We start from the raw sequence: 25,266 nt of genomic DNA on the forward strand, positions 1-25,266 counted from the left end.
CTCTCTCTCTCTCAAATAAATAAGTAAAATCTTAAAAAAATAAAATAAAAATCACTAAATACAAATTGAGTATATAGTAGTAAGCTCCTAGATACTGCCATCAGACAGGATGAGATTCAATCCCATCTCTGCCATTTTCTAGCTCTGAGATTAAGGCAAGTTATTCTTTTTTCATCAGCAAAATGGTACCAATAATGATTAAAAGGATAGTTCCCCAGATTAAACAAGTTAATGAGTATAAAGCTGATGTGAGCAATCCATGCTAGCTTTAAGCATTGCTCTTATAATTACATATCATTTTCTATTCAGAGTACCACCATTCAAGCCCCCACACCTCAGCCCTGGAGTAATTAGGGGCCTCCTGCCTTCTCAGCTGGCACTCTGCTCTCACCTACCCCAACCCCTTCTCATCTCCTTCCCAAGGATGAGTGATCCTTTCAGTACGGAACGGCAATCAGTTCATCAAATCCCTTCCAACACACAAACAAAAAGAATACAACAAAAATTCCTCCAGCTGTCCTTAGCACAAAACTGAAAAAAATGCTCCTGCCTACCCTATGTGGCCTGTTTGCACCTCTCTCCCCACTCTCTCTATGCCTCAGCCATACTAGTCTTCTATGCTTGTTGGTGCCCGGCCCCCTCAGGTCCGACTTCCAGAGGCCTCGAGAGCTCTGTCCCTGCCCCACCTGGCGCTTCACATCCCAACCCAAAAGCTACCTCTTCAGGCAGATCACTTCCACCTAATTTTTAAAGGTTCACATTCCTTCCCTTTCAATGTATTTAGCTCACTGAACTCATGGCCTACTTAAAGGATTACTTCCTAATGTGTGACTTGCTTACTTAAGTTTGGGGAGAGTACAGCTGCCAGTTTCATGACCTCTTTCCCCATAACCTAGCTCAGCCGGGACCAAGGGAAGGAAGGCACTCAACATTAAATGAATGAGTGAATGAACACAGGTTAGAGTTAAGAGCCTGAACTGCCCATTTTCAAAGTTGGCTCCTTATTAAGTGATCCCCAAACAGGCTAGGAACCTTTTTTTTTTTTTTCTTCTAACATTTGGCCTTCGTTACTGCGTCTCTCTTTTCCTGAGAAACTGCCCAGGGGTGGCCCACCCTACAAACGGGCGACCAGCTTCGCTGGGCGACCAGCTTCGCTGTGCGACCCCGGGAGGACCGCCCGAAGCCTGGCGTGCTGGGCCGGAAGTGAGAGCTACGGGGCGGGCTCTGGGCCGCTCCGGGCGGAAGTGCCGGGGTCGGAGCGGAAGCGGCGACGTAGCCGGCTGCCGGCTCAGGTGGGTGCGGGCGGCCTGGCGGTAGGGAGTGGGAGCTCTGGTCCCAGCCCGGACCCGGCGCCGGGGCGGGAAGCGGGGCACGCGAACCTTTCGCTGGAGTGCAAGCTGCCAATTTCGATTGTCGTTAGAGGGAATTTAATTAAACCGAGAGCCATAAATCCATGAACCTCCGGGGGGAGATTATAGGCATTTGTGTGCGTGTGTGTGTCTGTGTCTGTGTGCGCGCGCGGGCGCCGCACAACTGATGGCGCTCTGGGAAGGGAACAAAATAACGAGCGGGACAAGGCAGCTTTTTAAGAGGAAGCAGGAAGCATCTCAGTTTCACGCTAATTCCAGTGTTTCACAGAAGCCCCATCCGGGGTTTAATTGAATTCTGTGAAGTGGCAATATAATCTCAATTGGCAGGCCGCTGAGATGACTGCCTTTTTAAATAAATCTTTTTGAGCAGCCATGTTGACCTTTAACTGGGGGTGAAGAGGTTGAAAGGTGCTGTAGGAAACGTTGAGTCCCGCGGTTTGGGAATCTCCTCTCTGCTTTACTGGCAAAAGCATCCCCCGGGGTGGTGAACAACGTGAGAATAAATCAGAGACAGTTCTCAACAAATACTTAGCCTTGTCGGCCACTCCTGATAAAAACCAGCTCATACAATTTTTTTTTAGTAAATCCAGAGGTAAAGAATTCCCAGCGAAAATTACTAATGGGAAAAGGCAAGTGCCTGTTTCTAATACTGTCTTTAACAAGGTGTTTGCCAGGATAATAGTTGTTCTTGTTTCTTAATATTATTTCATGTAGTACTTCATATTGTAGGGCACTTTAAATATATATGTGTGTGTGTATGTATATGTGTGTATATATACATACATACATTATATATACACACACAAACACACACACACACACACACACAGTATGGCCCAGCTTGATCCCAAGCTATAAACTCCTCCAGGATAGGAATAGTGTCTAGAACCTATTATACCTACAACACTTTCTAGCACATTTCCCAATATAAGCAGGGCTCCTGTATCTACACATTGCGTTGGTGAAGCAGCCACTGCACCAGTGTCTCAGTGTGCATGCCACTGTACAAGTTGAGGTAGCTGTTATAGGCCGTAGTCCCTTCATTTACTAATTATATGAAGAATAGCTTATGAAAATGCATATGAAACTCTCTAACCAATATTTATCAATATTTGGAGCTACATACAGTGAGATTTGAAACACTTGGAAAAGAAAGTCTCCCTGGAAATACTAAGTGATCATTGTAACATCAGGGTAAGGCCCAACTAAGTCATGGTTCTGGGTGAAACATCATAGCCTGATAACCTGAGTCCCGTTCTGCTGAAGAATTGTGTGGAACCAGAAAGTTCCTGTTGGGAAAATTAAGATTGGTGGGGCTGGTGCTTTAGACAGGCAGTCTCCCCAGATTTTCTTTCTTCATACTTTCTGTGGTCAGTAGTGGCGGCCTGCTGAGGAAGAATCAATATTTTTTTTGTCTCCTTCACTAGAAGAAAATGTGGCTGTGTGGTTTTATTTAGATGGATTGATGGTAGGTAAGGTAATAGAAATGAGGATTTTCCAACTCGGGAATTTATTGGACTGTATTTCTATTTTATCCCAGATATCTGGCTCTCTTGTACTCTTAAGTACCTGGAGGCAATGTGGAGGTACGCCTTCAAAATAAGTTATTTTTTTAAGTTTTTGTATTTCATAATATGTGCATATTCTAGCTGGCTGATGCGTTCAGTTACTCTAATGCCAGGGTTTGGTGTTTCACATATAGCAGGACCCTGAGGTAATATGGTACAAGTATGAAGGTTTTTTATGTTCCTTATTTTAAATCTAATTTTTCCACTGCTTTATTAAAGGAGTATACATCAGAGGAAACCATAAGCCCGCTGGGATTGTTCCTGCATGCAGTTTTAATCTTGTTTGCAATTATTTTGAAGGAGAGAAACCATCTGGATCCAGGGATCCACACAGGTAGCAGGGACTAGGCAGGCTTCCTTCATCCTTCCCCTAGTAATATCACATAGCAAGTTCAGGGACAAAATCATTTGAGAAAGAATATGCAAAATGAAATGTTTGGGCTGAGTGTCTCATAGATCATTATCCCACATCCCTAATATTCCAGTTCCAGTTCCAGGAACCTGGAGGCATGGAAACATCATTCTTTTTATTCTAATCTTTTTTTTTTTTTTTTAAAGATTTATTTATTTATTTATTTGACAGAGAGAGATTACAAGTAGGCAGAGAGGCAGGCAGAGAGAGAGGAGGAAGCAGGCTCCCCGCTGAGCAGAGAGCCCGATGCGGGACTCGATCCCAGGACCCTGAGATCATGACCTGAGCCGAAGGCAGCAGCTTAACCCACTGAGCCACCCAGGTGCCCCTATTCTAATCTTTACCAAAGATAAGGTTTCTAGAGATAGAGGCAAAATTCAAGATACCTTCTACTTTAAGAAAATATCCATCTCCCAGGATTTCAGAGCATTTCACCCTTAGTATCTGGTAATAACCATTTAACTGCGATAGGCTTCACCACTGCAGTACTGTATTTGTAAATTTTTCTTCTGTGCAAGGTGTAAGGTCCTAAAGGGCAGGGAAAGGATCTTAATCACTCTCATATTTCTATACCTGGCACAGTGCCTGACGCATTGCAAACACTCAGTATATGCCACAGAAATGAAAACACAGTGTCCCTGAAAGGCGATTGGATCTATAATATGATTGGGAATACAACCGGTAGAGAAAAGGATTATATAAAACATTAACTTTTCAAGATTAAAAACATTAACCTTTCAAGAGCTTACTAGATACAGTTATAAATACTGCAGTTACTAACACCATGATCAACAGCTTGGAGTAGGGAAATGCATATTTGAGAATCTGCAGATGGTCACCAAACTGCCTTCCAAGGAGCTATGTCCTGATTAGCTATAGGGCCTGAGTTCTGTTGAATGGCTTCGGGAGCCCTGTCTCCCCCTCCATTCAGGCCTTCCATGCTCAACTCCTCACCCAAAGACTTGCTGAGCAAATATATGAAGACTGTCTTTGTGAAGGTATACCAAATTACGAGTTTACCTAGGTCGCTAATACCTTCATTTGATCCTTCCTTAAGGAGAGACAATCTATGTATGGTCACTATTTTAAGGCTAGGTTGCCCTAATAATATTGTAAGAAAGCCACTATCATCTTTTCTGCTTTGCTCAAATTCCCAAGGAGTTCAAAACTGACAGCTTTTTGTGTTATAATGGGGCAGGCCTGTGGAACACACTGCTTCCTTCTGTTGCCAGTGGGACTGCAGCAGAAACCAGAACATTACTCCTGGAAACAAATGAACTTCCTTTTGTTGTTCCTGTACTTTTTCATCCTAATCACGGGGAAATGGCTTCTAGTTTAGTCAGGAGGAAGGACATGAGATTGAATTATTTGATTTTTTTAACTCTTTACTTTTTAAAACATACAGTTCTTCCAGTCAGCCAAGAGAAAGGATAGTATTATTTAATGGAAATTCAGTCAGCTGAGTCAGCCTAGGACATGAGAGTGGGAAAAAAGAGATCTAAGTTCAGCTCTGTTACTCCATGTTCAAAAATGAAATTAATCTGTATCTTCTTAGATTTAGAGACCAGAACCTCATTCTTAAAATAAAAGAATTCTGCGATCTGAAGCAGAGGCTTTCCTCACTCTCCATCCTTAAATTAATCTTTAAACACAATGTGCTACCAGTTGTTTGGTATGCTGAGGATTTATGTATAAAGCTTTCTGAGGGTTGTTTTTGTTTTTGTTTTTTTTTAAAGGAAGGAGGTTGAACTTGGAGATTCCTTGTAGTTCTGAAAATTCTGTTTTGGTCTCATTATGTATAAAAATAAGCCATTGTTAAAGGAAAAATTACAGAAAGATGAACCAAAAAATGCAGTATGAAAGATTTCAGGAAGACATTAGTTTATCCATAACGCAAGGAGATCTTTGAAGTCACTTCCCAGTTCCAAAATATTAAGACATCCCCATACGTATTAAGTAACAGAATGGGATCCGAGGATTATAGAATCTGACATCACTGAGAGTTGTGGGTGCACGACCTCAAGAGAATATGGTTCCCAACATTCAGATTGAGCAGGCCTAGATATTGTTGCTATCACAAGTCGAAGAAAATGCTCAGATTTAGTAATTCAAAGTTTCCAAAGTCATTTGCTACAAAATGGCTAAAAATGAATGAAAAATCTTTCAGGTCTTGTGTGGTCATGAAGATAAATTCATCTCTTTGGCAAGGTGAATTGGAAATGGTAGGGGTATTAGTGATGAATGGGTAACCTTGCCTAGGTGGGCAGATTTTGAATTGCAAATAGTTGTTTTTGGAAATGGGATTGTGTGCTTTGTAAATAGCAAGGAAACTGGCATTACTAGCTGGTTACAATAAAACTAAGATGTTTTAATGAAATTGCCTTCTTTCTGGGTCAGCATTAAATACGAGAGATATCTTCAAAGGGGTTGGGTCATTTTAGTTAAGAAGGATAATGTGGAAAGAAGTCAGCATAAGTCCTTATGCACTTTGTTCCCATCCCTTGAACTAGAATGATTTTGCCCTCATCTTAATGCCATCTTTATGGAATGAAGGAATTTTCAAATTGGTTTTTAACTCTATTAAGCCCTCATGTATGATATAACCCAACCACATTATTCAGGTTTTCTTGGCTTTCAGGAACAGCTTTGCAGCCATTATGTTGTAATTGTACTGAACATTGCTGCAACTCTGAATTCAGAATATGCCTCTTTGGCTCAAGGCCAAATGCTGAGTCAGTGTCTTTGGGATGAGAGGAGGGGTGCAATGTGTGCTAGCCCTACTGTGTTAACAGGAAGTAGTCCAGAATCTTCTCTGGACGCCTGGGGTTCTAGAGGGAGTGTATAGTAGCAGTACACTACTTTTTCTGATTAGCATCTTCATTATCGTTTTCTCAGCTGAATGTTTTTCTGGAAACCCTCCCCTGACATTTTCATGTGCACCAAGCCCATTACCAAGCAGACTCCTCTAAAGCAATGATCTGGAAAGTGTGACTGCTAAAGTCCAAAGATTCTAAAACAAACTCTTGTTTACACTAAAGATTCTTCTCCCCTTCCACTTCACATTTGTCATCTTACGAGGCAAACATAGGGGTGCTTCTGGATATGGAGAAGAATGCAGAGATGATGAGGGTTTGTTGTTAAAATATATTTTTAAAATGTGTCAAACAGTAAGAGGAAAATACATCATTCCCCTTTGGAGGCGCTTTTCCATCTCAGATGCTCAGCTGCAAGATGAGTGCCTGGCAAGGCTAACATCACCTCCCCTCCTGGGTCTTTTTGGATGCTAGGGCTTCCTGATTATGACTGAGGAGCTGGAGAAGCAAGTGTGCAGCGAGCAAGCGCCTGTACACCTCTGCCTGGATCTCTGTGTGAATTTTGGTCCTCTTTAGATGGTCTAGCATTTTAGGTTCCCACAGCTGCAAACTACTTCAGATTCTCTGGGGACTTCCAAAGCCCTGGGCTATGGCCATGGCATTTCTTCAGTGTGTGAAGCCCCTTCTCCGATCAGCCGGACATTTGACATCAAAGCCTCTGGGCACAGTTTCTCCCCATCTCTATTGATTGAGAGAACAGGGCAAGGACTAGCAACTCTGTTGTGCAGCTGATGAAGCTGAAGCAGATGAGGAACTGCCCAGCATTTCAGAACTAACGAGGGGCAGTTGCCTGTCTTTGGGGTTTATATTTATAAAATCCTCACCCAAAAATGCACACAGGAATTCAAATATGCTGAATTTCTGCTGAAACTGTATGAGAAGTGACTCTGAAACTCTTAAATGAGGAATTACCATTGGCGCTTAATTACCCTGACTGATGATTTAGCAGGAGCTGTGTTTATTTACATTTACATAACATTTATTTTGACCGCTCTATAGAAGTTATTCAAAATTATTTTGAAACAAGTTTTTTCTTGAAAGACAATCAATAAAATCCAACTTTACCATTACCTATGTGGCTTGTTTGATGTCCTCAACATCAAACATGGGTTGATGTCCTCAACTGGTAAAATGGATGAATTTTTTAATCTTTGAACATATAATGGCAAGTATTGGGAAGGGCAACTGGAAGGGTTTGTCCCAAACCTATCAAAGGGAAACCTTGACTCCTTGAAAACTAGATTTCAGTGTCCTGTTCTGTAATTTTCTGAAGCCTAAGGAAGCTAAGCCAGTACTGGATGCGAAGATATTAGCAACTTACATGGACTTAGTGACATCCTGAGAAGATAAATATGCTGGTTCTTAATCAGCGATATACTCAGAAATTCCTATTTAAGTAATACCCATAGTCTGAAATTTTCAGCGACTTCTGTTTGAAATATTTTTCAGTTTTGCAATTCCCTATTTCTGAGATTGCTATAGTAGAGATTTAAATCTTACTTTTGAGGCCAGTAAAATCACATTTCAGTCAAGAGAACCATCATCATAACTGCTTTTTAAAAAGATTTATTTATTTGAGAAAGAGAGAATCTCAAAGCAGACTCCCCCTGAGCAGGGAGCCTGATGCAGCGCTTGATCACATGAGCCTGAGATCATGACCTGAGCTGAAATCAAGAGTTGGACATTCAAATTACTAAGCCACTCAGGTGCTCCTTATTATTATCATTATTAATAACAATACCTTACCTTTAGCATTATTTTAGTAATAATGTTAAAGCTGATTTCTCTATTCTGCTTTGTAACTGATACGGAGATTTTTACATTCAGTATCTCTTTTGAAGATACCCAATCAACTTTTGCCTTCACTCTTCTCCAACGCACTGCCTCCATCCTCACTAGAAATAACCACTTTTAGTTAAGGTGTTATTTTAGGCAAAAACCAGACAGGCAGACTTTAAGGGTAGGCTGTGGTTAGAAGATTTCATTATTTCATTATTTCATTATTTCATTATTTTGAAGCACCCTCAGACTCATCCCATCTGATTTGTGGTAGATTCCTCCACCACCCCTTTCCCATTCTAGAAGCAGTTTTTTCCCTTGGCTTCTGTGATGACACACCTTTCCAGTTTGCATTGTACCTCACCAGCCTTTCCTTCTGCTTGCTCAACACAACTTCTAAATGTTGGATTGCCTCAGAGATCTGTCCTGTGCCGTCTTCCTTTTCTGTATTATTTAGATTATCTCATCCGGTTTCGAAGCTGTAAATACAGTCCCTAAACTGACGGAGTCTCAAATTTTTGTCTTCGGCCCTAGCTCCTCTCCTGAATACTAAACCTGTATATGCCACTCTCTCCATGAGCTCCAACCTGTCCCTAATGGAGCTCTTAGTCCTGTATACTCTTCAATCTATTTCTGCCTCAGTTGTTCTCATTTTAGTAAATGGCACTGCCACCCACCAGAGGCTCAAGGCCCAAACTGGAATTGTCCTTACTGCATCTTCAATTTCTCACATCCAGTTCATGGCCAAGATCTGTTGGCCCCGTTTCTGTCATTGTCCACAGCACTATCCTTTCTTACCTTGACCACTGCAGTGGCCCTCTAACAGGGTCCCTGCCCCCCAACCGCGCAATCCACCTTTACACAGTACCTCAAGTCATCTTTTAGGATGTATATAAGGGGTGCCTGGGTGGCTCCTTCAGTTCAGGTCATAATCCCAGGGTCCTAGGTTCAAACCATGCATCAGGCTCCCTGCTCCTCAGGAAGACTGCTTCCCCCTCTCCCACTTCCCCTGCTTGCATTCCCTTTAAAAATAAATAAATAGGGGCTCCTGGGTGGCTCAGTTGGTTGAGGGGCTGCCTTTGGCTCAGGTCATGATCCTGGACTTCCAGGATCGAGTCTTGCATCGGGCTCCCAGCTCCTTGGGGAGTCTGCTTCTCCCTCTGACCTTCTCCTCTCTCATGTTCTCTCTCACTCATTCTCTCTCCAATAAATAAATAAAATCTTTTTAAAAAAATTAAATAAATAAATAAATAAACAAAATAGAATGTATATGAGATTCATGTCACCTCCTTCTTCTAAATCTAATTGTAATTAAAATCTCAACATGGCCTCTGAGTACTTAGGTGATGTGACCCCACAGATGATTGTTGGAGTTCTGTCTCCTACCACTATTTACTCTGCTCCAGCCATATGGTCCTGTTCGTTTCTTCCAATAAGTTTAGGTTGTCCTCACCTTAAAGCCTTTGCACTTACTATTCCTCTCTCCAAAATGTTCCTACTTCAGATTTTTGCATCTTCTTGGCCTTTAGTCCCAGCAAACCTGACACCAGCTCAGAGTACTTATTTCAAGGACCTGCCTCAGTTACCATCACGCCACCTTGTCTACTCCCTCTCCTCTACTTGTCACTCTCTGATACTGTTTGATTTAATATCACTGGAATACGGACCCCAGGAGGACAGGTACCTTGCTTTCCCGGTCACCACTGCACCTGGCACCTATAAGAGCCTCTAACACATGGAAAACATCAGATAATTATGGAATAAATGGGTTACTCTCCTCCCACACCCAGGCTGTCCTAAATGATCTTTCTCTTACCCACCCCCATTCTTTCCTCTGACGTCCATCCTGCATGCTGCTGCTAGATCAATCTTCAAAAATACTGCTTTTATCACAACACTCTCTCGTTCAAAACCCTTCAGTGCCTCCCATCAGACAGACCATGGTACTCCTTCTTCAAAACCTTTGTGTCTCACACCATCTTTAGAATTGCTTCCCCTTTTTTGGACATACCCAAATCCTAGATGATTTGGGATCTTACTCTTGTGAAACCACGTCTGACCTCAGCTCACAGTATCCTCCTTTCTCTTATAGCATTTAAAGGTGCACATTAGATGTCATGGTTGCAATCGCTCCTGTATTTATATTGTTCCAGTTTAGAACTGAACTACCTTCTCCTGAATCCACTGAAGTATTTCTTCTATTATTCCTGTTGCTTGCATCTAGTATGTGGACGTGACTTCTCCATGTGACTTTTATTTGGAGGGCAAGAAATGGCCTAAACACCAAACAGGATGAAGAAAAAAAAAATCGTTTAATTTTACAGAGAATTTGAAGGAGGTGGGGTACAGGGACAGAACAAACATATTAAGTGGTAGAGTTGAAAAACTTCAGTGAAGGGCACCTGGGTGGCTCAGTGGGTTAAAGCCTCTGCCTTCGGCTCAGGTCATGATCTCGGGGTCCTGGGATTGAGCCCCGCGTCGGGCTCTCTGCTCGGTGGGGAGCCTGCTTCCCCCCGCCCCTGCCTGCCTCTCTGCCTACTTGTGAGGTCTCTCTATCAAATAAATAAATAAAATCTTTAAAGAAAAAAGAAAAAGAAAACCTTCAGTGAAATGGTAATCTTAGTGTCTTGGCAATGCCCACCCTTCAAACAGTTAAAGAACTTAACAGAACAGTGTGCTGAATGCAAATTAACGTAGCACCATTGAGTATAAACAGTGGAATAGAGACATCCAGACACTTGGAAATCTCACTGTCATGGTAATAATTTGAAGAGAAAGAAAATAGGGTTTTGTTCCTAAGCACTCATGTGACCAGTCATTCCTTTCTGGGATTGATTTTCTACTGCCTTCTCTGGCCCCTGTATGGTGAACAAGCCTGTTAGCACTGAAATCTGGAAATAGAAGCTACAGGGAGTGAGATGGCTGTGTGGTGTGAGAAGCTGTTTCCTGCTCCCCAGGTCTGGGGCATGAAGTAGGGCTACTCATGGTTTCATGTGTTATGTGGGATCAAATCAGCAGTCGAACTCTATGGTCAGAATGAAGCTGTGGTGATTGTCTTACAATATATATAAATACCGAATCATGTTTGTACACCTGAAACTAATTAAAATGTTATGTTAATTATACCTCAATTTAAATAAAGAAGGAAAGAATGAAGCTGAGCCTGACACCATGTACAAGTGGGCCTATAGGTGGGTGGTTGGCTTGGATCTTTGTTGCCACATCTCATCTCAGCTGGCTCCACCTCTCAGGCAGTCCCCCTGGCCTGGTCCTCTGGCTGCAGAGGCTACAGAGCTAGAAAAGCACCAGCGATCCCACCTATGCCAGTGAGTGAGCATCCCACTCCCTGTTTCTTTCTATTCTGTAGCCTCATTCTTGCCCTGCTTAGCTCCTTGGAGTTGACACGTCATAGTATCTGCTTCATTTCCAGCTTTGGGGATGTCCCTTAATGCTGCCTCTCTTGTCACCCAAATCCCAGGCTAGGCTCCCACTTGTTTGGGAGAAGAGGAGGTTTGGACAAAGGGGAGACAGAGGGGCACTGGGGTGGCAACATGTGTCCGTTTCCCTGCATTAGGTTGAGCCCAGTGACCCAGACAAGTCTGCTAAGAGCAGCCTCATCTCATTACATAAATTTTCAGTAATCTAGAATGATGGACTTTTGTTCCCAGTAGAGGTGTGTGGTATATGTGTGTGTGTGCATGCGTGCGTACACACGAGTGTTTCTAGTCACTTGGGTAAAAATAGAAACATTAACTTAGATGGTAATGAATGTGAAATGAGGGCTTAACATCTCATATGGCACAGATGACTAAACGGAAGCCCTGAGCCTCTCCTCATGGAACACACGTTCAGCAGGAGCTACTATAATAGTGTTTGGTTAATGTCAGCTCAGCATTAAATTTACATTATACTCTTGTGAAGCTCCAACATTACCTGTTAATAACCAAGGCAGTACCTGGGCTTATATAGACTTTTTCATTATGCTCATGAACTAACACTGCAGCCTACTGATGAGGGATCATGTGAGTCTGGAGATTCAGCATGCCAAAGGATGCTTTGTATGAATAAAAATTCTGGTCAGTGAAGGTCAGTTTCTCTACTCAAGCGAGAACAATGTTGTTTCTCTTCTAATCAGACACATGCAGTGTTTGAAGAATCCAGGGGCCCTACATAAGTGATATGCAGCCCTAGTCTGGGCAGCTCCTCATGCAAGAAATGAATAATCCTTAATAAAGGCTCAAACGACCCTGGCTTCTCTCTGTACTGTAATCAGTTGCTTTAATGGTATGCCCTTGAGTGCCTCACAGGGGAAATGCTATAAAGTTAAGTTATCTTCCTTATCTTGGCTTCAAGGAGGGCTGAATGGGTCCAATCAGTCCTCCCCCATGTTGTATTTGATTCTGCCATAAAGCCCACTGGAGTCAGCCTCAGTTTGTTGAAAAGCCAGCATTCCCTTTCTCTGTGGGGCTGATCCACGCCTCTGAGCAGCCTGGACTTGAAACAGCAGGAGTCACCATCTTTATTGTTAGGCTGTGGAATTTGTTTTAGGCACATTCTAAATCCAGTCTTATGCCTTTTACATTTTTTTTTTTTTTTTGGTCTATGACAAAGGTGACCCATTTGTGCTTCTTTGATATTATGAACACAGCTCTTTTTGCTCATATCACAGAGGCATGTAACAAAATACAAAGGATGAAATTGTGTCTGTGTGTAGTAAGGACACAAGTTTCATGACTAAATTCAATGACATAATCAAAAAGGTGTTGTCCTCTCCCAAGTCATGAGCTACCAGGCAGAAACTGCCTTTCAGAGTATTTTTTTATAATGCTGAGATACTGCTCAAAAATAATAGAACTAATGAAAATGTCACATTGACAGAGTAGCCTGTATTAAGATTTTACTTCAAGAAAGCATGATTCACTGAGTATGACATTGACAGCAATAGTGTTAGGGTTTACAGAGTTAGTAAAATATTCTAAGAAGAGTATGATGCAGTGGCAAATGGGGTGTATCATTTTTCGTTTATTTCTAGAACTAACCGGACTCCTGTGTTCAGAATTTTAGATTTCAGATCTTATTTCTGCCCAGGAGAAGTATAGGGAGCTTTTTAAATATCATACTCTAATATAATACTCTAATACAGTGCTTACAAAGAAAGAAGTTAATTTAACAATGTGGTAAAATGCATGTGCCTTAGGACATTCGGAAAATATGCAGGTAGTAAAACTGCATAATGCTAATGCATTTCTCTATAAACAGATGTGCCACGTTTAAGTGATTAAATATACGGGAAAAGGTGGAAGTAGGTCTAACAGTGGAAAGAGAACTAATTTTAAATAGAATGGTTGCAGCATCACTGAAGACTCTGCTCTCTGGGTTGGGTGAACAAATATTCCAGCAAATCTGGAATGAATAGCAACTCTGTTTACTATGACAGGTTTTATTTGTCTTGGGTGCAACCAAAACCACATGCTGTGTTTTGTCATGTTGGAAATACTGAAGCAGATTTCCTTTGTGAATGTGAATTTTTTTTTTTAAAGCCTTAACACCTCAGTCGCAACTCAGCTAGGAAAAAGCAGTAAGTTCTCCTTTCCTTACCAGCCAGACATCAATAAATCTTAAATCCCTCCACCAAAAGCATGCACCTGTGGTTCACTATCCTGGTGGTTGTCTTAGGTCACTGCCACAAATGGCTCAATCCTTCTCATTTCCAAGAACTATCTTTCTGTCTTTAACAAAACTAATTTTTTGTTTTCTTTCTCCCCTATAGCACAGCTCCTTTAATTCTATTCCCTAGGAAGATGTGCCACTGTGATTATAGGGCTTTCCCAAAACCAAGGATGCAAAAATTTTTACCCAGTGTAAAAACGGCTAGTAGTCTACCTTCCCTCCTCATTCATATCCTGTGTAGACAAAGCCATGCTTAGAAGCTGTCGTCTCTGACCACATTCACTTATTGGAGTTGCTGATTCTGCTTAATTTATAAAAAATGTGTATACCATGGCTTAAACCTTAATTGAGAGTAGCACAGCGTGCTGTAAAATTGTTTGGATCTACTTTCCATCTTGGAATAATGGTGGGTAGCAGGTCATTGCAAAGTGCTCATCACATTCCCTTTTATGTGTTATCGAGATCATTCAGTTAGCAGGGAGATCCAGGGAGAAGTGGAAGGCTATGAGTTTAAGAGTGAAGGAAAGATTATTGTTTTCACAGATCAGAATCCAATCTTTTTGTCCTGTGGTCTTTACACTAGTTTGATAGGGCTGGTATTTTTCTCTAAAATCGTATCATTCTGTTTGAAATGAGTTTAAGGCTAATCTTACACTAAGAAGCCTAGTCAGCACTAGAGATTAGCACATTATTAATATAGTCATGCTCTGTGGAGAGCAGAGATCAGAGCTGGTGGTGAAGGGGTTGGAACCAACTGTAGGGCCCTGGCCCACAGTCTTATGGACACCCTGAAGAATACTAACATTTAGTTATAACATGAGCTATGCTCAGTTAGTGACTGCTGTGCACATTGAGTGTCTGGTTAGGGTTAGAGGGGAGACTAAAAAGGTGGAGAATGGTTCACTCCAATACTTCAAATATTCAAACAAATACCTGAATACCTACTATGTGCCAACTTAATTATAGATGCTCAGGGATACTGGGGCAAACAAGTACCTGCTCCTATGGAAGTCACACTATAATAGAGGGGGACAGAGGTAAAGCCATTTGAGGCAGTAAAAGATAAAACCGTAGCAAGGCACAAGAATGGAGCATGGTGGGCTGGCCAACCTTGGTAAGGTCGTCACTAAGGCATGACCCAGGCCAAATGAGGGGAAGTTACTTAAGAGCTTTTCATGCATAAAGACAGCAAGTACAGAGATGCTGATAAAGAAATGATCTTTAGGTATTCAAGGAACAGAAAGGGAATCTTTGTGGCTGCCGCTTGCCAAGAAAAGGGAGGGGAAAGTGAGATGAAGTTGGAAAGCAAAGTTAAGAAATGAATATCCCAGGAATGAATTCATTTTGAGAATATTGATAAATGATAAAGTCAACAGTGCATATGTGTTTTAAAAGTGAAATTATCATATCTGTAGTTTTAAGGACAAAGCTGGAGGCTCAATAGAATAGGAATAAGTAGGCTGTCTTATGTCGAGCAAAGAAGCAAGATGAGGGAGCTTCAAAGCCTAGTGTTTGACATGCTGCTATTACCAAGCTGTTCGTGTTGGAGTATCTCCAGTAGTAACACTAGTACACTTGTATATGTTTTTAAAAATGATGGCAATTTCCTTTTAAAATACTTAAGGAGTTGAGTAGATTTTTGCTCCTGACAAGTCAACTCGACCTAACTCTCCCCTATAGGTCCTCTTAGTACAATCTGTGTTTCCCCATCTTTTGCAGCAGAGTGAGGCATGGATCTCCTAAGTGACAACCTTAACCGTCAGTTGGGGATTTGTGCTCCTTACTTACTGTTCCTTTACCATGAAGGTGGCTCTGTGTTGTTGAATGCTTGCCAACAAGATAAGCTATCTCTGCAGATAAGAACCATCTCAGGAAACCTCCCCATTATAGGGAATCATCAGGATGCTGGCACAATCTGCAGGTGAAATTTAATTTTGTATTCAAATTAACAAACCCATGCAGTTTGCCTGCAGAACCCAAGTGATTAGGCACACAGCTCATCCATAAATATGGATATTTTCCCATTCTAAGTTCTGTTTTGTTTGGAATACAGTGAATGTTGAGGCATCATGGAGACTTGCCAAACATCTGGGCCTCTCTGACACTCCTGGAGTCCAAGAAGCAATTCTCAAGTCATCAAATTCCATCATAGGCTTGCAGCTTACTGTTCATATTATAAACAGCAAAATCTAGGGCACATAAGTTTATTGGTCTATTTTTCTTTTGGCAGAATTAAGATGCTCTGGTTTCAAGGAAATAGCATGCATCTTGCCAAATACTCCCTTCAACTCCTCATGAGAAATCTCTCTGCCTCGAAGACTGTTCTTCCTGTGCTGACCTTATTTACAAAGGTACAGAGTTAAAAAGTAAAATTACTACTTCAAAAACAAAAAAAAGTGTTAAATTGTTGTCTGAAGAAAGTTGTACATTTAAGAAGAGGGATGGGGAAATGCTGAAAGGAAAGCAATGGAATAAGCTGTCCTCAGACCTGTCCCCCAACTTTACAGTAGCAGTTACAATGGTACTAACCCTGGTTTCTACCCACATGCCTCATTGTCTCACACTTTTCAGTTGGAAAACTAATATATTTAATAGTCTCCCAATCCCTGCACTGGAAGGAAGAACTATCAAAAGAGAGATGATGTTTATAAATACATCACTTAGAAACATAATTAATTCTTGTGATGGCTATGTTCCATAAAGTCACCACAAACACTGAATTAGTGAACTAATTTAGTGAACTAAACCAGTGCTCCCAGGGGAGGTTATGGTTAGACTCCAGTGAGCTGCTGGCCACATATTGTCAGCTGATCAATACTAGCCTTGTCTGGCATATGTTTCTGTTTAAAGATACTTTATTTACTATGTATTGTTGATTCATTACACCAAATTCAGGGCCAACAGCACCATATCTCATGCCTGAACAAAGTTTATCTAACAGTATTTTCACCATGAGGTGCATCACAGCCTTCTTATGCTTGGAAACACTGCACAACACTACAGAGCCCTCTACGTGGGGACCATTCTAAATAGCTATATCAACAAAAAACACAAAAATGCAAAAAGCATGACACCCAGTGGATCAGGAAAAGGACACCTGTTGACAAGTGTGAGACCTGAAACAGTAAGTCAGATCATTGTCTCGTTCGACCTCCGCTGGCAACGTGCACTCTCAGTGACTCGGATTTTTCACTGTTCTGTGCATATCCTCGAATGTCTGCAGATAACCACAAAAGTGCCATAGATATTGGTTTTAGGATTACAAATAGATTTTAGTGACTGGCAAATTTGCAAATATGAAAGCCACAAATAACAAGGATTGACAAGTACAACTGTCCTTGTTTTCTTATCCCTAACACGAGTTTTAAGCCATAACATAAAACTGAAAATTTTTTATTAGGAAAGGTTCATCAACTTAAAGTTGAAAATTTTTAAGAGCTTTTTTCCCTTGAAACTTGTAATATAAATATCACTGATTTCCTTTTACTAGTTAACATTACTTTGTGTGATATATAATCAAAAAAAGAAAGGACAGGGTAACATTTAACCTCAGGGAATAATATTCCCAATTCAAGCAAAAAAACTTATCTTATTTAATATGTTTTTCAGATTTCAGACAATCTTTAGCAATCTTAAAATATCTGATGGCTGTCTAATAACAAAGTTTAAAATAGTTTTTAATAATTGAATTTCTTATTACAAATAATCTAAACTGCTTTTCATATCCATAGTATATATTGTATTATTGGAAATTATGGAATAAAAATAATTGATTATCTGTGTCTACATATGAGAAATGCATATGAGAATTAGCCACAAAAATAAAATAATCCCTTAAGGCTAGTGGTGCTTACTCAGCCTAACTATTATGCATTATTTTTCAGTTTGAATAATGGCCAAGTTAGCCATAGACATCTGGGGAGTGGGGAGCCACACTAATCTTTCATTTAGCTTAGAATTTGTATTGAATCCTTGGTATGTGTCACTAGGTATATAAGATTGGCCAATTCCTGAGCCATTTTTGGTCAAGAGGGATATGATACACTGACTGTCTCAGCCTAAGTCAAGTGTTCTACCCTTTTTGTTCAGGGATTCAGTCAGCCACAGTCAGCAAAATCAGTCAGCAAAATCACAACATTCTTCCTACCAGAAAGGGGAGTGGGATGGCTAACCCAATGAACGTCCATTCCATTCTAGGGATACAGTAAGTACCTGCTCTGCTGGTGCTGTGGAAAATCCTAGAGAAGAAAGTTTTAATGGTCCAGACCACTGAGTCTTAATCCTTTTTCAGTTCATAGGCCTCTTTGAATGTTGATGAACCTTTCCTAATAAAAATACATATATACAAAATAATGTGCACCAATGTCCATGTTTACAAAAACAAAACAGAAAATGTGATCTAGGTTCAACTGAAGTTTTTTTTTTTTTTAACATAAAAGCAAAATGTTGGTATATTTGGTACTTCTTTAGCTTGTACTTTTTCTAACAACTTTTGCTTTTTATTTTATTTTTTTAAGATTTTATTTATTTATTTGACAGACAGAGATCACAAGTAGGCAGAGAGACAGGCAGAGAGAGAGAGAGAGAGGAGGAAGCAGGCTCCCTGCCCAGCAGAGAGCCCGACATGGGACTCGATCCCAGGATCCTGAGATCATGACCCGAGCCGAAGTTAGAGGCTTAACCCACTGAGCCACCCAGGCGCCATAACAACTTTTGCTTTTTAAAATCTTCTGTTGACTTTTTGAAACTTTCTTAGAAAATTTCAATGTGATTCTCTTAAAACATCACAGACTATCCATAATCTGTTTCTTGATGGTGCTCATAATAAATGATGAGCCTAATTCTCTGCACCAGGAAGTCAGGGCCAGAAAGACCCTAATGAAGAAAAACTGCCTTTTGATGATCTGGGTCCTTATTTCAAAACAAGCTGAGAGTTAAACTGGAGGAGGGGGCCGTTCTTTTACATAACAGCTTACCTCTTCCTGTCATGTTAAAAAGCAGGTTTTATATAAGCATCGGTAATGGTGAGTCTATTTTGAGCTCATGCAAGAGAACCTATAGCTAGTAGCTGTTCCTAGAGTCTAGAGCTGAGATTTTAAAATCTGCCAAAGATCCACAGCATTCTCAAAAGACTTCTCCACTGGATGGTTCAAGAATACAAACAACCAGGGGGCGCCTGGGTGGCTCAGTGGGTTAAGCCGCTGCCTTCGGCTCAGGTCATGATCTCAGGGTCCTGGGATCGAGTCCCACATCGGGCTCTCTGCTCGGCGGGGAGCCTGCTTCCTCCTCTCTCTCTGCCTGCCTCTCTGCCTACTTGTAATCTCTCTCTGTCGAATAAATAAATAAAATCTTTAAAAAAAAAAAAAAAGAATACAAACAACCAGCACTAAAACTTGCTTGTTCCTCGGGCAGAGAATTAACCTGGGAAGGCTACTGCTGACACTTGCAATGAGAAAACAGGCAGACTATTAAAGAGTTGGTACTATCATCATCCAAAGTAAATAGAGATTTCTCCCTTTTTGTTGGTGGGGCAATCACTATTTAACTTCATCTCAATGAGTTTACTCCTGTGGACTGATGAGGAAAAACAGGCAGGCAAAGCTCAATGCCTCCATTTCAAAATAGACTTTAAGCGATTCTGGTGATGTCAGCCAGACCAGAAAAGTGTTCCTGTCACAGGAAGGACAAATCCCTACCACTATAAATCAGTGAAAAATAATCTTCCCTGATATCCATCAGATAAAGCTAGTGACAAAAAATGTAAGCATCTAAATGTAGTATATGTGTATGTATCTACATATACATGTATGTAATACATTTAAATGTATGTGGATGTATATGTGATCGGTTTCTACATGTATGTGTGTAACAAAGGTAAGCATCTAAATTTATTATATATGTGTATACATATATATATAAATAGATTTATGGTGAAAAATCAAAGCAGAACAACTAAAAAATGCTGACAGCCCACTTATATGAAACATTAGCTATTTATAAGATTCTATGGCAATGTTTTGCTTTGGAAATAAAACAGTATAATTAACCTGGTTAAAAAAAAAAAAAGCACATCCCTTAAAGTAGGTATAATCTACTTCTTGTGGTTTTTGTCAGGCTACATGCCATTCTTTGAATTTAATGGCTTTATTTTTTCCTTCCTGTAGGATCCATGCCCCCTTTGTGATGAAGCCAAGGAAATACTGGAGCCCTACAAAAACAGGGTAATACCGGTTTCCCCCTCCATTCTCCGAAAGTAGAGCATTCCTATCCAACCTTCACATGCCCAAGTGGAGTGAAGCAAAGAAGCAATTAACATTCATTTATGAAAAAAATTTTTTTATCATTCCCAGACCCAAGAAATAACCTCTCTCAGGCTTTTCTGGTACTTTAGGACATTTCTTGCTGATGCATACACAGAATAAACTGAGATAAAGCACAGATGCTCACACAGTTCAAAGCTCTAGGGGCTTAGTGTTGTGATGCTGCAAGGAAGCCCCAAGGGAAGGAGCTTGGTGGTACCACTCTCACTGCTCAGTGTAGGCACTGCTTCCAGAATGGCAAAACCAACACTGAACACTATTTTCATTTTTCATCTTTTTTCATAAAAGCAAAAGTCCTCAGATTTTTTCCATTAGCAAAACAGGTACTAATGTAGGTCTTTTGTAACAGCCAAGTGGCCTGATGAATGCTTTCGAAAAGCAGGGGAAACCTGCATAATACAGTGGTGTGCCTTTATGTATATGGAATGGATAGCGTATGTGGTGTAGATTATCTGCCTGGATCCTTTCTTTGGGAAAAGATTAAATGATTTGTCATTTAAGTTTTCTTTCTGTTCTTCAGAGAGAGATTTCAGTGCTAATTTCCACAAAACTCATTACCCCTAAGTGTTTTTCTCTGAGCAGTACTGGTTTTCTTACTCTGACTCTTAATGTGAACCAAAGCTAACTAGCAGGTGCAATATTCATGCTTTCTTTAAACTTGTGTCCCCATTCATTTTATCTTCCTCTTGTCATTTCCATGGAAGTGTTCTCCTGTAGCGAACCATGATGCCTTTCCTATCCCTACGTGCAAAGTGCATGTGTCCTGATTCCTCAGCTTCCCAGTTGGGACATATTTTATTTCACTGGGAATGGAGTAGTGACCCGACAGTGAATGTAATAGGTATAACAGAAAAACAGCAAAACTGAGAGTTAAGGAATATAACGAAATCAGTCAAGTTGTGGAAATCAGGGACATGAGTTCAGTTGGGACCTCAGACAGGCAGACAACAGCAAAACCCTTCAGCATGAGAGCTCATCTGGGCATCAGATTGGCACTTTGCCTGTTGTATCATTCTGTGCTCTCTAAAATACAGAGCTTTAGTCTGTCTCCATTTCAGGTTATTTTACAGGAGGTGGACATCACACTTCCGGGAAACTCTGCTTGGTATGAAAGGTATAAATTTGACATCCCTGTCTTCCATTTGAATGGCCAGTTTCTGATGATGCATCGAGTAGACATCTCAAAACTTGAAAAGCAGCTCCAGAAACTTGAGCAGCAAGGTGCTGGATGCTGGAGGATGCCTTCATGATCCACCACCCACTCTATCCAGATGGCATCTTCCTAAAGACTTTGACAGTGGCCTTGCCCAGCCCTACAGAAGTTCTGAACTAGATGGTGCCCAATAAATAAATGGTTACAGTACTCTTCTGACTGATGGAAGTATGGGAACAGTGTAGAAACTGTTTACATGCTGGCATTTTATAAAATGACAGGAGCATATCAGCAGCAAGTGGATAATGGAGGATGGGGGAAATGGACTTGTTTTATTTATTTTTCCCTTTTGTATTAATATGGAAGCATTTTACATTCACTGGACAGTGCAGTTTATAGGAGAAGGCTCTGCATCCCTGCTGCTGCCCTAAGGGCTTAACTTTTTAATGAAAGAATAAATGCTCTTCCACTCAGTAGATGAAGTGAAATGTGAATTGTTAATAACTGTGCACAGTCAATAAAGGGGTGTTTTAACAAATACATCTGCATGAAGCCTATTTCAGTGGGATTTAATAATACCTGTTTAAAATTAGAATTCATTTTTTGGGGGGGGTAGAAGAGAATAATTATCTTAGTCAAAACGGCTTCGTTTGAGAAAAACAAAAGAAAGACTTAAACCTCCAAAATGTGTATAAGAATCTCAGCATGCTTCCCACGTAGTCAGTGAATTGATTCATAATATTTGAGGGCTGCCTTTGATAGTTATTCGCTTGTCATCAATTGAGTTAATTCAAATTGTAAGATAGTATCAGGTTTTAATATCTTGGAGAAAATTCACTTCTGAAGATAACTGGACAGATATGTCATCTAAAGACAGTATTTTTCACTATTTTATTTGAAGTGTTAAAACTGTAGTTGTATACCTCTATTTATATTTAGTTAAGTTCAAACAATATAGCGGTGGATTCATTTAAATACAAAATGGCCTTTTCCTCTTAAAATCACATCACTGTAATTTCATCTATAAAGAAATTCTTTTGTGAACTATTGTAATGAATTTGGATATTGTGAGTCACTTGGCTAGATTTTAATTTGAGCAGTATGTTTTAGCCTTAGAAAATATAGAATATTAGAGCTGGCCAACTTTATACATTGTGGAGTCCTACCCGCTCATGTTATACAGGATGAGAAATATGACATTCAGAGAGTTTCAGGGACTTTGCCTAAGATAATACAGCCAGTCAATCAGTTGTCAGATCACGTCTTGCCCTCTACCCTGAATTTCCAGTACTACCTGTGCTCATGGTAGGGATATTACTGTATTATCTCACATGCAACATCTTCAACTATGCTGGACTCAACACAAATTTGGGACCAACTTAAAAAGCATCCCAAAGTGACAAGAGGAAAAAAAATCTTAAAACTGAATAGCAGTGTTTATAATTTATAAGTTTCTGGAACACATCTTATTTGACATTATTCATTCAGCCCTGCGGCAGGCAATATTCTAAGCCAACCCTAATGAACCCTCACCCTTGTCTAACTCCTTTGAGTGTGGGTGGAACTCACTGAATATAATGAAATATCACTGCTATGGTTAGGATACATCAAATGGCAAAAGCCAGATTATACTAGTGGAGCCTGATCTAGTCAGGTGAGCTCTCTAAAAGCAGAAAGTTCTCTCTGGCTGGGTACAGAAGAAATCAGAGATGTGTTCCAGCCAGCCTAGAAGGAAGCAAACAGTGTGGTAAACTTCCTACTGGGGCCCCATGGCAAGAAACTGAGTGGCTGCTATAAGCTGAGAGTAGTCGTCATTGGGCAGTAGGTGGCAGGAAAATGGGGACATCAGTCCTATACCTTCGAGAAACAAATTCTGTAAAGTCTTTGAGCCTAGAAGAGGATCCTAAGCCTGGTATGGAACCAGAGCCTGGAATAACACCTTGATTTCAGCTCACTGAAACACTGATCAGAGCATCCAGCCAAACCATGCCTAGATTTCTGATCTGGAGGAACTGTAATAATAAATTTGTGTTGTTTCAAGCTGCTAAATTTGTGGTAGACTGTTGCACAGCAATAGTGGTCTCATAGAAGTCCCTATGACATTGAAACAGTGGCAGGTGCTGGGAATACAAGAATGAATGAGTCCAGTGGGAGGGATAGGGCGGCTGGGTGATGGACTTTGGGGAGGGTATGTGCTATGGGGAGTGCTGTGGATTGTGTAAGACTGATGAATCACAGACCTATATCCCTGAAACAAATACATTCTGTGTTAATAAAAAATAATAATAATTTTAAAAGAATGAATGAATCCATGTCTTAGAACATCACTATCTTTTGGGGAGCAAGGAGAGGCAAGTTAATAAAGCACTACAATGTCACACAGTGATGGCTGGAAATGAGACATGTATGAAATGGCACAGCGGCCAGATGAGGAAAGTAGCAAGAAGTCTTCACAGAAAATGAAACTTAAACTAGGTTTTGATGATTTAATAGAAGCAATAGAGTAAGACTGAGGAGGAAGAGGAGGTTCCATTGTAAAGGAACAGCATGTGGAAAATAAGAGTATGCAGGGCTTGGCATACTTAGAAAACAGCAGACAGTTCTATGTGGCTGGACTGAAGGGGAAGCAAGTAAAGGAGACACAACCAAGTAAATTGGGATTCACACTGTGAAGGACCTCAGGTAATGTGACAACCCCCCCCCCATCCTTGTAACCATTCCCTCCTTTACTTCCTGCCCTCATCCAGAGCAAGCCCTCTGGCTCCTGTTTCTTCAAATTTATCTGTCCTCTCTACACTGCCTTCCTTGGTCCTTATAGTCCTCAAGCATGCTAAGCCCAGCAGCACTCTCCACTAGCCCTGCAGGACATTTATATCTTCAAGACAACTAGGGAGAGGGGGCCATAGAGAAGATGGCCCACTTGTGTGGCGGGGCATCCTGTGTTCCTCCTGAATCCAGGCACCCTGAGAGCTATGTACCCCAAGTCATAGGGTTGCTGACCCTTCTCCTGGGCCATGAGTTGGAAAAGTGCCAAGAGTTTCAGAGTATGCTGAGCTGAGAGACAACCCATGGCCTGGCCTGAGAGCCTGGAAGTTTGTTCTTTTGGAGCACTTCCTGCCTGAGTATAAGCACATGGTTATAGGTATATAGGAATGGCAGAGACTTCATCCAAACAACAAACTTCTGACATTAGAATTTCAAACAAGTCAATAAAAACCCATTGATCCTTATAGGGGATTAAAGTGTTGGCTGGACCCAGTTAAAGGAGTTACTAGGTCACATAAAGACTTGGAGACTAGGGCACCTGGGTGGCTCAGTGGGTTAAGCCTCTGCCTTCGGCTCAGGTCATGATCTCAGAGTCCTGGGGTCGAGCCCCATATTGGGCTCTCTGCTCAGCAGGGAGCCTGCTTCCTCCTCTCTCTCTGCCTGCCTCTCTGCCTACTTGTGATCTCTGTCTGTCAAATAAATAAATAAAATTAAAAAAAAAAAAAGACTTGGAGACTGAGGAGACAGGATACTTGAAGGATTTTTTAAAAATAAACATGTATTCTCACTCGTCACCAAAGTAAAAGACTGGGATCACCTAATGTCAAGAGAAAAGGACATAAATGAGGCTCATCAGAAAGCCTGATATGTGTCCCAAGGGAGGGAGAACGCAGTGGTCTAACTCCTTGCTGGCAAGTCACATGAGAGTTGAGCTAGCAAGCCACTCCTGCTGCAGAGTGAAGAACACCTGCTATTTCTCTACAGTGGTCCAGAAGAACATGCATGGATATTTCTTCCAAGATCAGATGTGGGCCAACGTGAGAGGATTGGCTGGAGGAGCCTCACGACAGAAACAGAGGTAGAATCCTGGGCTCCTAGGGGCTGAGGAAGTAAGCAGCTGCTCAAATGGAGAGCACATCTGCCTAAACCAAGGGAACTGCAGGCGAGACACCTCCCAAGAAACCAAGAAAGCCTCGTCAAACATCTGCTTTAAAGGTCATTTTACAACTTTAGGACTCGCTGACAACACTCCTGCCCCTGACCACTTTTTTTTGCCTTCTCCCATCCTATCCCTAGAAGAACCAGAGCTTCCAGGAACAAAGAGAGAAAGGCCTTCTCCTTTCATAGCATCCCAC

General features: G+C 41.1%; 2 protein-coding genes across 3 annotated transcripts in view; one reads left to right on the forward strand and one right to left on the reverse strand.

Annotated features, from left to right (window-relative positions):
* MEGF10 (multiple EGF like domains 10) overlaps positions 1 to 25,266 on the reverse strand; it is a 343,784-nt gene that overhangs the window by 307,950 nt on the left and 10,568 nt on the right. The window lies entirely within an intron of this gene.
* Positions 1,251 to 21,687, forward strand: C1H5orf63 (chromosome 1 C5orf63 homolog). The gene is made up of 4 exons (XM_044228469.1): positions 1,251 to 1,292; positions 15,903 to 16,023; positions 19,837 to 19,893; positions 21,051 to 21,687. Exons 2-4 carry the CDS (start codon positions 15,910 to 15,912, stop codon positions 21,240 to 21,242), a joined length of 363 nt encoding a protein of 120 aa, XP_044084404.1. The 5' UTR covers positions 1,251 to 1,292; positions 15,903 to 15,909; the 3' UTR covers positions 21,243 to 21,687.

This window comes from Neovison vison, chromosome 1 (genome assembly GCF_020171115.1).
Source record: "Neovison vison isolate M4711 chromosome 1, ASM_NN_V1, whole genome shotgun sequence".
NCBI classification, from domain to species: Eukaryota; Metazoa; Chordata; class Mammalia; order Carnivora; family Mustelidae; genus Neogale; species Neogale vison.